At 33.7% G+C, this 15,144-nt stretch overlaps 1 protein-coding gene across 1 annotated transcript in view; it reads right to left on the minus strand.

The window, feature by feature from the left end:
• Positions 1–15,144, minus strand: part of VWDE (von Willebrand factor D and EGF domains) — a 101,437-nt gene that overhangs the window by 33,694 nt on the left and 52,599 nt on the right. The window contains exons 7-16 of the mRNA XM_012638739.1: positions 14,510–14,766; positions 14,189–14,262; positions 12,358–12,628; positions 9,146–9,354; positions 8,034–9,001; positions 5,806–5,942; positions 4,384–4,539; positions 4,141–4,245; positions 2,472–2,586; positions 402–652 (exon numbers count right to left, since the gene is read on the minus strand). Coding sequence (XP_012494193.1) covers positions 402–652; positions 2,472–2,586; positions 4,141–4,245; positions 4,384–4,539; positions 5,806–5,942; positions 8,034–9,001; positions 9,146–9,354; positions 12,358–12,628; positions 14,189–14,262; positions 14,510–14,766 — 2,543 coding nt within the window. The remainder of the gene's footprint in view (positions 1–401; positions 653–2,471; positions 2,587–4,140; positions 4,246–4,383; positions 4,540–5,805; positions 5,943–8,033; positions 9,002–9,145; positions 9,355–12,357; positions 12,629–14,188; positions 14,263–14,509; positions 14,767–15,144) is intronic.

The raw sequence follows: 15,144 nt of genomic DNA on the forward strand, positions 1-15,144 counted from the left end.
TGCCAGTTAGTTATTTCAACTCATATTTATAATCTTGATTTTTAATTCAACATCTGAGATTCTTTCACCTGAAGGAAAAGGGTAAAATTATCAAGCTTAGATTAATCACAGATCTTTCTTGGAGGTGGAAATAATGAATTCTTCATCCTTGTCACAGTTAAGTGTGGAATGAAACAATGTAGAAATTATTAATTTAGATTCATGCTTCTGGGCTTGAGATTCTCTCTGAGGTTTTAAATTCTTACAAAGAATAGTCAAAGTTTTGGCAATTTAATTTTCCATGCAACGTTTAATAACATCATTGTTCTTAACAATTAAGAATAGAACTTTTATTTTAAATTTAAAATATAGTTTCTAAAATTGTTAAAGAATCGAGTAACACTTAAGTCCTCCAATATTACCTCAATCGTAACTCTAGTTTCTGCACCACAGTCATCATTAAGGTGTAGAGTGAATTGCTGGGGAGTTTCTGACTCTGTTTTCCACATAAAAAGTCCTGCAGAGGAAACACTTGCTCCTTCAGGACCAGAGTCCAACATAAAACGGATATCAGAACCTTCTGGATCAAAAGCCATGAACTGGTATTCAAAGTTTTCCCCATAAAATGTCTGTAATTTGTCTTGTGATGTTTGAATCACTGGGGGTTGGTTGTCTGTAACAGAGAAAACACTTAACTCTGTACCTGTGCAGAAAAGGAAAGAAGTGTGATTCTAAGAGCTCCCACAGAGACAGGCATTTTGACAAAGACTGAGCTCTACTGAAAGTTCTATTAACTGCTTCCTTTTTTTTTTTTTTTCTGACATTCTGAATAAATTCAATTCCATTCTTAGAAAATGTAAAAGGAACTGATAGGTGTAAGACCTCAGGCTTTGCTCTGAGACCATGAAAGCACTTTGAATACATCATAGAATCTATAAATACATGTGCACTACCCGCACTGGATACAGCTCCTCCCATCTTAGGTTACTTCTTGGTGTTGACCACCTCACTGCTTGCTCTCTCTTATTCTCGTTCCTTTGCACTCTGTTCCTTTCAGCCTCACTTTCTCTCTCTACTCCTCTGTTTCTCTATTCCTCCCTTACTACCCATTACTGCATGGGCCCCCCTGCACTGTACTTGCCTCCCCACTTGTAATAACTGGGGGCCACTAATCATGCCCATGTTCTACTCCTCAGAGGTCCTTCTAGTGGCCAAGCTGACACACTAGAAAAGTGGCTATTTCAGAAGACAGGCAGAATTCTTTTTATGCCCATGAAACAATTTAAGACATGTTTTTTAATATCGTCTTATATTTTTAAATGTCCACCGTCCTAGCCTACGGGTTTAACAGATGGAATGAGTAGGCTCATTACATTGTACTGGGCACAAACTCTCTTCTTGCATTGACAAAATACTGATGCCGAGAGACCATGGTTCTGGGTCCGGTTCCGCCCCTGTATATCCTCACACAAACAACCTAATTTATTGATCTTAATTTCCTCATCCTCCTACAAGGGATTTGAAACAGATGATATTTTTAAGATCACTTATGTCCTTAAACACTATAAATCTATAACAAATCACTCATTACCACACTAATTAAAAAACAGGCACTGATTCAGAAGTTATATTGTGTTTACCCTATCTCTTGCACTAAATTTTTCCTCCAATTTCCATTGTCTTCACACAATATTCCATGAGTCTTGTACCAAAGCAATGAATCATCCAAAAAATAGTCTAACACAGTAATGAAATTTGCACTTCCAATAACATGTATAAAGATATCCCGAGCACTGAACAAATACAGTTTTATGACTCCCTTAGATAAAATTCCATAAGGCCAGGGAATAATTGTGTCCTACTGTATCTACTAATGCCTGATCTCCCCATGAGGAAAAAGAAATTAGACACACATAAGGAATCATACATAGATGTGTTTAGGAAAGTGAAGAAGTTATATGGTACATGACTATAATTTGGGATTTTTTTTTGGTGGAACAAACTGTCCTAAATTATCTCTACCCAATATTATACTCACCACATCATAGAATGGTAGTGCTGGAAGGCACTTTATAGATTATCAAGTCCAGATACCTTATTTAACAGCTAATGAACCCATGGCCTTTGGCGCTTAAATGGTTAAATGCCTTGTTGCAAAACTGAACAGAGGTAAGGCTAAAAATAGGAAATTATGTGTAACTGAATTCACAATTCCCATTTCTTCTATTAATAATTCATATTTTCTTTTCTTATCAAATATTGAAATAAATATCCCACATCTTGTTGCAGTATAATCACAGAAATTACATACATGTATATATAAAATCTTTCTCTTATATTTCATTCTGGCAAAGTGAATTACACAGTTACAAGAGATGCTAAATTAAACACAGAGTTCATTCATCTTAAACATGTTTATGTAATTTGTGGCTTAAAACCACTTTAAAAATATCTCATATAAGAAATATTTGGATTAATAAAGAATAACTTACTTTCTAAAAATGACCAAGTAAATTTTGAAATTTTGGGTCTACAAATCAAACAAGGGCTGGTTGAATTTTTATCCCCTTCACTGTAGCAGAGTCCATCGATAATGCAAACATCTTCCTAATAGAAGTTTTTTAAAAACAAAAATATCAAGAAAGATACAGCTATAGTTAATGTATAGAAATAACAAATTGTACATAGAAGGATAGTAGCATATGTATTGATGATTCCAATGAAACCATATTATAAATCTATTTTTATTAAGAAATATTTTATACTTCATAATCACAAATGCATATTAGAAAACAAATTATTATCTGTACGTGTAAATGCTTATGGAACTGATCAATTTGGAAGGACTAGGTAAACACACTTAAGTTGTATATCTGTACAAAATACATGGAAGAAAACATTTCTTTTTTACTTTTTCACTGTTGAACTCATGCTGGCAGTACTTTATTTATAAAGAAATAAAATTGAATTTTTTCTTGCACATCTTATAAAATAATATTAGTTTATGTTTATCTTTCCTTTTCCTAGCAGTCCACTATGTCCTGTGAACACAGGAAAACTAGACCAGAACCATGGCATATTATCCACACTTGATAATGTATATCATCACACAAAAGAGTTTAAAGAGATGCCGAAACCCACAGAAAGAACATAAAATGTAGCAATCATTCTTAAGGGAAGAAGACCAAACTTTATTCAGGATATAAAAACTTTGCTTATTTTATAAAAATCTCCTTTGATAACACTTAGAACATTGCATAAAAAGTAGAACAAAATAGCCTTTAAAGGATAAAACAACCTTGAAAGCAACATTTTAAAAGTATATATGGATACGTGGAAATGAAATATTTTGGGAAAAATAAAAATCAAACAACTTCTCAAAAACAAAAATTTATTATTTTTCCCTACACCCTTCAAAAACTTATTATTAACATGATTTTATGGGTAATCTCAAGAAAAAAGACTTTAAAAAGACCTAGAAAAAATAAATACTTTTCAATTTTCATATGTAATATTATTTGTATGCTGTTCAGTTTTGAAAAGTCAGGTGATATTAGATCCACGGTGTCTGTTAAATTCGCAGTTCACACTTGAGAAAGCCTGATCAATAAATCCAGTAGACTGGACATAGATTAAGAAGAGGGTATGGCTCTGAGGACTCAGCTCAGGCTGTGCTGTTGTTCTGTAATCCAAGTGGCAGCTAATTGCATGCTCCCGTGAATTTAGTTGCCAGAATAAAACTCCCCCTAAAAGTGCTAGCCTTACACATGTTACAAATTCTACCCAAATGCATGTAATTTGCCACAAAAAGGACTAAGTAACCATGAAGAGATATCTTATGGGAAAATCATTATTACTACTTAAAAAATAATGTGTGGAGGAGTGAAGGAGTGTACAATTCAGTCCAAACCCCTTCTTTTGCTATTTTAGGAATAAACAATCTGCCAGTGTGAAATGTTAAAGGTGGAAACCTCTTCCTCACCATTTCAACAAGAGTTACAGACAGAGTAACAATTTCAATTACCTTATATAAACTTGAGGAAGCCTTTCTCTACTAGTCTTTCTAATACAAAGGTGAAAAAACCTGTAATTAATATGTGGACAGAATGAAAATGAAAATAACTATGATGTAAATATGACAATAAGTGAAAAGATGCATACCTTTATCGTACATGAATCATTTTCATTGAGACCACAAACTTGACAAGCACCATCATATATGATCATTATTTTTGGATTACTGAACTTATAACCATCATTAGATACCTGTAGAGATTGTAAGATGTAGTTCTCTTAATATGAGATAATTTGCTCTAAATGTAGCCTCATAAATTCACTATGAAATTTTAAATATAAGCATGTGCTTTTTTATATAAATATGAAGATATCACTTCAGTTCTTTACCTTTAATTGCCACTTCTCAATTGGTTCCTCACCCATCAGATCCACAGTATCAAACTGCTGAACATCAGTGGGCAGCTGACAATCAACAGTTCTGCTATTTTGAAAAACAGTCTGTGCATAGACGGGTTCTGCAAGCACCCATTTACTGCTGTTATACTGAAGGTGTAATAAGAAAGTAATTAAACTCTGTTAAATTATGGAAATATTTTGCTAGTGAATTACATATAATAAAAACATAAATTTTGAAATATACACCTAGCATAATGGAATATGTCATGACAAAACAAAAGCCACATTGAGAATGAGTTTTATTCAGAATAATAAAAGATGTATACATCTTAATTTGACGTAAAGTGCTTCCAATGAATCATGCATTTCTTGGAGGTTGCCAATATTGGCCACATATAATGGATCACTATGTAATTACCTTTGTAGCAAAAGGAAATTCACTTGGCCATGTATTATGTTTGACAGACAATAGATTGATTGCCAGGAAACTCCCTCATTTCTCCGGCAAAAGTCCCCACCTTCTACATCTACTTGAACTGCCCTTCATCTACGTGGTTTCTGCAGGGCCTCTCATGTTCTTATATGACCAACCTCCCTGTCTATATTTGACTGGTCTAGCGGTAGACCTGAGCTGGGCCAATCCTTCAATTACTTATGTACTTTATCTTTGTACCAAAGAGGACTTGGGGCCAGTCTGACTCTAGTGGCTCAAGTTATAAGACACAAAACATGGAGCTGTTGATGGACATTTTTTCACCACTTGAAGAAAGCCAGTAAAATCATCTTGGTTTACATGGGAATTGGTTCCAGGACCCCTGTGTATACCAAAATGTGTGCATAGTCAAGTCCTGCAGTCAATCAGGTATACAAAAAGTCAGCCCTCCATATATGTGGTTTCTCATCCCATAAATACTGTATTATCCACTTATATGTGGAAAAAAATCTACATATAAGCAGATTCATGCAGGTAAAACCTGTATTGTTGAAGGGTCAACTGTATATAATGAAATGTGAAAATGAAGCCCACAAAGAAAGAAAAGCAGAACTGACACAAACAGCTACACACACATACAAATGTACACATACTGAGTCTTCATGTTATTCAAGTTCCAAGTTCAAGTTTTTTTGTTTCAAGAAATACAAAAACTTACATATATCAAGCTTGACATTTTCTTAGTTTTTTATTAATGACTGAAAATAGCAATCCTCAATAAATATTATATAAAATACTTTAATAAAGTTAACAGATAGGGGAGCTTTAAGGTTATGTAACTGAATCATCCTGTTCAGCTCTCTGTGGATATAACATCATTTGGGATTATATTGCTAATTGACAGAATAAATGAATCCAAGATAATATTAATCTGAATATCTCATAAACTCTATTGTTTCTCAACGCTATAATTAACATACCTTCAGTTTAGTGACTTCACATTTAATCGAAGGTGATTCTCTGAAGCCTTTACCAAACACTCTCACCACCATACAGTTATATTTTTGAACATCACAGAATCCAGCATTCTCAAGCTCTGTAATTTCAGGAGCTTTGTCTTTGGAAAAAGTATAACAAGTAGAACACACTTTCTTTAATTTCAGAAAAAAACTAATTATTTTCAAGGCCCAAATTAAAAGCATATATAAAATATTGATAATATTTCAAAGTATACCCAAAATACTATTTACTACATTAATTAAAGCACTGAATTTTAAAAGTAATCTGGTATTTTAAAAAGTATCTATCATCAAACCAACACAAACATCATTACAGATACTACCAATGCATAAATACATAGGTTTCATTAATATTTTAATATTTGATAACAACTAAGGACAAGTATTAAGAAATTACTACTACAATACATTTTGGTTTTGACATTTGGTTTACGCCATATAAATGAGTTATAAGAAAAATAATTCTGTAATAAAATAGTGTAGCAAGTAATGCAATGTATTATAATTTCAAAATTTCATTATCTATATCAGCAAAATCTGTTTGTCAATGTGGATATAGGCAGTGTATAAAAGTAATTAAGTCCTTTGCCTAAATAATGGCAAAGTCTAAGTGAATGTATTGTAACTTTACTAGCAATAGGGTACAAAATCATGTCATGTGTATTCAGAACCCTAAGTATCTTTATGAAAAATTTTAAAAAACGTGTTAGTTCAGTTCATACTTTCACGCATTGAACAAATGTTTATTTAGCAGTTTCTATGTATCTGGTGTTATTCTAGGTACTGAAGATGAAGTAATGAACAAAGTCCTCACCTTCATGTAACTTACACTCTAGCATGGGAGGATAAAAAATAAATGAAAAAATAAATATTATGTATTACATAAGTATTTTCAGAAATGTGGGGGAAAGTATATTAACTATATTTAAAGGAGATAATGACTATGTGATTCTGTGAGAAAAACTATTTTGAATAATCATGGGAGGATTTTCTGGTAATATGACATTTGAAGAGAGAAGTGAAGAAAGTCAGTGATAAAGATATATGGTGTAAGATTGCTCTAGTGAGAAGGTACAGTAGGTGCAAAGGTTCTGAGGTAGGAACAGTCCTGGATCCTTTGTGGGACAGCAAAGTAGCCAGTGTGTCTGAAGCACGGTGAGCTGGGGGCAGGGGAGATGGTAGGTGAATTAAGTGAGAGAGGAGCCTTAGATTATCTAGGGTCTTCCAGCCATGGGAGGGATTGTGGATTTTACTCTGGAAGAGATGGAGGCCATTCAAGGGATTTAAGCAGAGGAGCATGATCTGACTTACATTTCAGTGGGGTCACTTTAGCTGCTGCTGCACGGAAAATAAGCTTTGAGAGAATCTATGATGACCCAGGTGAGAGATAATGATGGCTTGACTAAGGTTGCAGCAGGGAAAGAGATGAAATGCTTTGAAGCTGGAGCTGGATTTGCTGCTAATGGATTAAATTTGAGGCATGAGAGGAAAAGGACAGTCGAAAATGACTACAAGTTTTTAATGTGAGCAATTAGAGGAATGAAATTTTCATTTACTAAAATGGAAAATGCTGTAGATGGAAAAGGGCAGGATGGTAATGGTGGGAGGGAAACCAGGAATTACTGGTTTGCTGGTTAAAGGAACCAAACCAACTTTTTAGAATTTCTTTCTCTAACTATTGAGACAAAATAGTTTGTACCACATAGATGGGTCAGAGAGAAAGAATTGTAAGCAAATTAGTGTAATTAGCAAAATAATATAGACGCACTGTTTTAAAAATATTAAATTTGAGTTCTAAGTAAACAATTATTCTGTACAGGTAAAGAAACCAGTTGTGTGCAAAGGCCCTGAGGTCAAAGTGAACCTGGCATTTTCAAGGAACAGCACAGAGACCAAAGTGGCTGGAGTGGAGAGACATGGTGACAGCAGTAGGGGATGAGTTTAGAGAGATACTGTGCACCAGATCACATTGTGTCTTATAGGTTGTTATGCATACTTCAGCTTTTACTTCTAAGAAGATGAGATGAAATGCTGTTAGAAAATTATTAATGTATTAATTAATATAACTTGGGGTTTTCCCCTGTATAATCTGAATGAATCCTGTTAAGATACTGAAGGTAAAAAAGAACAAAGATATTTTCATAATCACATATTATATGCAATATCAAAGTTTGAGAGTAGTCACTTACCATATACGTCACTGCAATCATGGGAACTAAAGCCTGGGAAACATGCACACCCCCATTCCATACACTGCCCGTTGCCACTGCAGAGATTGGGGCATTTTAATACTAACAGAATGTCTTCAATTGACTTGCCGTATTCTTCTGTGTTATATTTCCCCTCTTCCAAAATTCTTTTTTCACATTCATTTTCTAAAAGGGCCACACCTGCTTCTGCCCAGCTAAGATCATCTTTTGATAGAACATCCTTCACACACATATCTATAACACTGTCTAGTCTCTTGCCAAGAAAAGCGAGACAGAGCCTTCCTATGCTGGAGTTGGCTAGAGTCTGCTGACAGAGTGCCAAGGTGTTGGGTTCAGTGAGGCCAGAGGGTGTGGGCCACGAAGGGACAAACTCTTGGTGGACATCTTCAGCATGGTCCTCGGGGAAAAAATAAGTAAACTCTTCTAAGTCCGTTTGGCTGAGACTTTGGAATGCAAACAAAGAAACAAAGTCATGAAAGTTTTGCCGTTTCCCTCTGTTTTGTTGATTCCACCTCATTTCTCGGCTGTGACTTCCTTGATCCTGCCTATGTTTCTCGGTGTGCAAGTATTTAGGTGCATCTTGTTTTTTATTCCCAGCATTTTTTTGTAAATTTAAGTCCAGTTTGGTTAGGTTTACATGCTTCTGTTCTTGTGGAAATAAACTCAAATTATTTTCTTCGCCAGATGTATGTTTGTTTGTCCCTCTGACGAGAGTGTCTGGATTAATATATTCAGAGGTGACATCTAGTTCTGGTATCAAAGAAGAGAATCTGACATGTTTGAGGTCTTTGCAACCTGAAGCAATATCTGACTGAAAAACACTGTCCAGATGATTCGAAGGTGGATACCATAAAGCAGTGTCTGATGAGCAGCCACAATAGGATAGTTTCCCAGGCGATGTCAGAGAAATTGGCAATGTGTCAAACATGCTCTTTCCCGGTAAAATCCTTCCCAATGGGAAACAGAAAGGGATAGTGATTTGTACATTAACATTTTTCTTAATCATGTGTTGTTAAAAAAGCAGAGTATTGAGTCATCACCCATTTTAAGTCTAATATTAATACAATTAGAAGTGAAAAATAGTTTCTTACCTCCATTCATTAATAAAAGCAACACAATTATTAAAATTTTGATCAATTTTGATCCCATTTTTGTCATGGAAATCATTTTCTGGATTTCCATCAAAGGTACCACAAAGTCCCAAAGTGTTTCTATAATCTGAACTAGGGGCTCTGATTGTTAAACTCATGCCCCATTCACTAAGATCAGCACGAACGAATGCTCCAGAAGAAAACCAAATCTGAAATACAGAAATAAAAGATATTGATGTAATATTCAATTTGGATAAAGAAAAAACTATAATTTAAAAAATAGGAAATATTCTTTCAGCATAAAAAGAGAATAAAATACTGATTCTTTTTAAATTACAAATTTCCTTTTAATGTTCTATGCCAAAGAAATGGGGTTTTGTATTTTGCTGGCTTGAAATTTGATTACCATATTTATTTTTTATTGAGGTATGTTGTTTGAAATCTCTTTATTTAAATAATTTAAAATAAACTGAACAGCATGGTATTGTTACAAAAATAGACACATAGATCAATGGACTAGAATAGAGAACTGAGAAGTAAAGTCACATATTTACAGCCAACTGACCTTTGACAAAGTCAACAAAAACATACATGGGGCAAAGGACATCCTTTTCATTAAACGGTGCTGGGAAAATTGAATAGCCATATGCAGAGGAAAGAAACTGGACTCCTATCTTTTACCATATACAAAAATCAACTCGAGATGGATTAAAGACTTAAATGTAAGACCTGAAACTATGAAAGTACTAGAAGAAAACCTAGGGAAAACTCTTCTGGACATTGATCTAGGCAAAGAATTCATGACTAAGACCTGAAAAGCAAAGGCAACGAAAACACAAACAGACAAATGAGACTTAATTAAACTAAAAAGCACCTGCCCCACAAACTAAATCAAGAGTGAACAGACAACCTGCGGAATAGGAGAAAATATTTGCAAACTATACATTTGAAAGAGACTGATATACAGAATTTACAAGGAATTCAAACAACTCAACAAAAAACCTCACAAATAATCCCATTAAAAAGTGGGCACAGACATTTTTCAAAAGAGGACATACAAATGGCCAATGGACATATCAAAAAATGATCCAAATTACTGATCATCAGGAAATTGAAAATCAAAACCACAATGAGATATCTTGCCCCAGTCATAATGGCTTTATTAAAAAGACAAAAAATATCAGGTGTTGGTGAGGATGTGGAGAAAAGGGAACATTTATATACTGTTGATGGGAATGTAAATTAGTACAACCTCTATGGAAAACAGTATGGAGATTTCTCAAAGAACTAAAACTAGAACTAAAAAAGAATAGAGGTGAAGTACCTCTCTCCATCGCAGGAATATCACCTCTCTCAGACCAGCCACTTGGATGTACTATATATGTGGATCTTTTCTAAAAATTACTGAAGATACACCACTGTGTTTGTTCTTCTGGTTTTTTCCTCTTTCAATTTTTTTAAAATTTAAAAATAGCTCTTTTTTTTCTTTTTACAAAAATGGTATGTGTTCATTACAGAAAATTGTTTTAAAAACAAATAAACCTTACATTTGAATCAACCAGAAGTAGCTGATGCTAAGATCTTGGTGCAAATGCTTTGAAAACCTCTTTTGTATTTCATGCATATCTCTGCCTGTCACTAAATACACACCTACTCCATCATTTCCATGACTACAAAGTGTTCTCTTATGTGGTATCATTATATTTAAAGTTTTGGTTAAATCCTTTTATTGATCACTAATTGTAACTTTCCTTCTTTTAAGGAGAGACATAATAAACATCATTAGGGCTATGCACATCTTCAATAATTTATTACAATAAATTTCCAGAAGTTAAATTTCTTGCTAATTAAACATACGTAGGTAGGGGTTATGTATATAGCATATATGATCTCTGGAAAGACTGTAACTACTTCTACTATCTGTACTCTTGTTAATATTGTATGAGAGATGTTTGATCTATATTGACTTATTTGATTACTAATAAAGTTAAATTTTTTGTATTTTTGTTGGTTATTTGTACTTTTGGACATATTTATCAATTTGATTTCTTTCGTGGAATGCCTTTTTATATTATTTGCTCATTTTAATTGATATGCTGATTATGCATTAGTGATAGCTGAGTGTTTTCTATATTGACTACATGTTTTAGATTTAGCAAATATTTTCCCAATTTTTGATTTGCATTTTGATTTTTGATGATGGAATTCAAATACATAATGTTATGTTCAAAAACTATTATTCAGGCTGCGCTGAGTAGCTCACGCCTGTAATTCTAGCACTCTGGGAGGCTCAGGAGGCTTGTTTGAGCTCAGGAGTTCGAGACCAGCCTAAGCAAGAGCAAGACCTCGTCTCTACTAAAAAAAATAGAAAGAAATTATCTGGACAACTAAAAATATATAGAAAAAATTAGCTGGGCATGGTGGCGCATGCCTGTAGTCCCAGCTACTTGGGAGGCTGAGGCAGGAGGATCGCTTGAGCCCAGGAGTTTGAGGTTGCTGTGAGCTAGGCTGACGCCACGGCACTCCACTCCAGTGAGGGCAACAGAGTGAGACTCTGTCTCAAAAAAAAAAAAAAAAATTATTATTCACTTCATTAAATGTCATAAGACCATACACTTAAAAATTTTTAATACTTTTTATTTAAATTTAAATTTTATTTACATGGAATTTACTTTTTTGAAAGATGAGAGGAAGATGACCATGACCTTAAGATATAGTTATCTCATAGATATGAAATACTATCTTTACAAAATATTAGTGAATATATAATCTTGGGTCTGTTTGTCAGTTTTATATTCTCTTCCATTTGTCTACCAGTGCATTCCTGAGGTAGTACCATACTGTATTCATTTCAAAAGTTGGTTAGCTATTTCTGAATCTTTATTCTTAATTATGTCTGCCATCATCTTTGTCTAGTATACCATTTAGTAGACACTGTCAAAAACATTTTTTATAAATAATGCACAGAGTTGTCATAGAAAACTTTTGAATAAGGCAGTTTAGATTTGACAGCTGAAACTATGTTGTGTCTATTTGTATGTGGTAGAAAAACAAAACTGTATTCATTCTAAGATCATAGTTTAATCTAAATGATATTTTCTTCAACAAACTAACTTTGAAAAATGATAGCTCCCAATTTAATAGAGATGAATAGAAGTTTATCCAAAATGAGAAAAGGAAAAATACTTTCAATATTAAAGAATCATACATACTGTGACTTTTCTTCCTAAGTAAGATTCACTTATCTTGATATTGCTGGTTACATCTTGGCTCTTTACAAATAAATATGGTTGTGATTCATGAAGCTGACCACTGCACATATCAAAAGTAACTACATCACCTTCTTCTTGGGCAACAAACCCGCAGTTACATGACACAGGATATTGAAGGCTTCCACAGTCCCATTGACGTACATGGACTTCAAAATCACGTGACATACTCTTATAAAGCACAAACGTTCCAGTCTTGAAATTATCATACACCCTATCAATCGCAAAAGGCAATTGCATTAAGAATTAGTGTAAAATATCACACTAGTATGTTATAAATCAAAAATATGTATTGAAGTTATTTATAGTCAGTCTCTCTCTGTATATATATACGTATATAGAAATATAGATGTTAGAATGAGAAATCTAGATTTCCAATAGCTTTATGTATCATGAGCATTCATTCGTATGCACTGAATGAAACAAAGTAGTGATAAACACCTTGATCTCCCCCGCTACTTCTTTCTCCGCTTTCACCACTCTGGTCAGTCAAGTGGCTCTCTTGAGCAGGGCAAGCTTGCTGAGTGGTCTTCTCCTATATGTGTATACACATGGCTATCTCCCTCACCTTCTTCCAGTACTTGTCCAAATGTCACCCTCATTTAAAGGCCTTCCATAACCATGCTATTTTAATATAAATTGCAACCCCTACTTTCAGCCCTCTCTTGCCACCTCTGATTTAGTTTTCTTCACAATGTGCACCTTCTTCAGACGCAACATATATGTCATTTATTATGTGTGTTTATATCTCTTCTCACCTTATCAAAAGTCAGCTATTTTGTTCACTGCCATATGCCCAGTACTTAGAACTTGGCTTGTCACCTAGTTGTTGCACAATCAATCTTATTGAATTGTTGTATTAAATTCATCACTATGCTTTCTTGAGGTTTTTCTACCAAAACTTCCAAGCCTTTAGCTTTAACCATTAAGGATTCTTGCATGTGGGATCAATTCCTCCAACTTTTCAATTCTTGCTCAAACAGCTGGAGTATAATTTTTTATTGAATAGGTTCTACATCTATTCACTTATATTGAATGATTTTACTGACACTAATCACATTACAATTTTTTTATTTAAAAAATATCAACTACTTTGAATAATGAAGAAAATTTTGAGTCCAAAATGAGGTATTCTCATCATTTTCCTTAAAGACATCTTAGAATCATGAATCCCTTAAAACATTATAACTGAGTTTAGATCTTTCTAGGCAGATACTAATAATAAGATAGCTTAGATTACTTTTTGGTCATTTTGCCCATTTTACTTTAAGTTCCAGAGGCAAATAACCAGATATTCATGACGGTTATAATAGTTTTTCCCCTGAGTATTCTTGTCAAATATTAGGAGTCATTTTTGAATTAATTCTAATGTGTTAGTTTAATCGTTTTGCTTACATCGTAATGTTTGTTTTATTATCTTATAGAAATGCGACTCAGTAAATATCTCTAGATCAAATAATTTAATCATTATTAAAAATAAATAAATGGTCCAGTAAAAATGATTGTCCGTCTTTGTAATAATCTTCATTTTTACAAGTTCAGCCTTATAACTCATCCATAGTTTTTTTTATTAGGGACTAGATTTTGAGTCCAAAAAATTCTACAGAAACAAACTAGTAACTTGAACCAAGCCAATAATGACTATACATGCCTTACTTTCTAATTTTTCAGTGACTAGGACTAAGAAATTATAAAACAGTATGCTGTTTAAAATAAAGCAACAAAACCAAGAAAAACCAAAAACTACTAAAAGAAAAAACTTTCAGGAAATTACCTGCCATCAAATGTAATTATATGTGGGTCAGTAAATGAATAGCAGTAAGCAGTTGGGACATCCTTTACTCTGATCTTAAAAGCAAAGATATTTTTGGTAAATATTACCATTAATTATTATTTAGTGATAGATAATAAATTGGTTAGCAATCTCAATAATTTTTAATTAATTATTGTTATCATAGTTATTGAAAATTGAATCTTTTAAAAACTAAAATAATTTATCAAATAATTTTTAAAAGAAAAGTTTACAGGTTGTAGTGATAAAATATACACATTTTTTAAAGCTTAAATTATAAAGATGTTTTTGTAACTTGTCAACCTGGATGCTGTCTGGAATGTAGCTGTTCCACACAAAATCCTCATTGACTATAGGTTGCACTACTATGTTTGTAACTCTATCTCCATCTCGAGAAAAATCTGCTACAGCGGTGTAGTACACCAAAGTGTGGCTGCAGGTTCCATTCACACAGGATGATGTCTGATGAAGGTCCACATGACAGGAAGACAGTGCCAAATTTAAGCCTAGGTGTTCTTTACCTGTTTTTATTAAAAAAAAAAAAAAGGTTGAAAATTTTCCTAAAGGAATTCATTAATCAAAGCATGTAATGACTTGGTTAATGTGGGACACTGGATTGAAAAATTATTCTTAAATTATTTTCTCTTTCTTAAAAAATATGGTGATGGCAGGGCATGGTGGCTTATGCTTATAATCCCAGCACTTTGGGAAGCCAACGTGGGAGGATCACTTGAGGCCAGTTCAAGACCAACATGGGCAATGTAGAAAGACCTCATCTCTACAAAAAGTAAAAAAGTTAGCTGGACACAGTGCCATGTGTCTATAGTCCCAGCTACTCGGGAGGCTGAGGCAGGAGGATCGCTTCAGTACAGGAATTTGAAGTTGCAGTGAGCTATGATTATAATATTGTACTCTAGCCTGGGCAACACAGTAAGACT

The sequence above is a fragment of the Propithecus coquereli genome, unplaced genomic scaffold (genome assembly GCF_000956105.1).
Source record: "Propithecus coquereli isolate 6110/MARCELLA unplaced genomic scaffold, Pcoq_1.0 Scaffold133, whole genome shotgun sequence".
In the NCBI taxonomy this organism is placed as follows: Eukaryota; Metazoa; Chordata; class Mammalia; order Primates; family Indriidae; genus Propithecus; species Propithecus coquereli.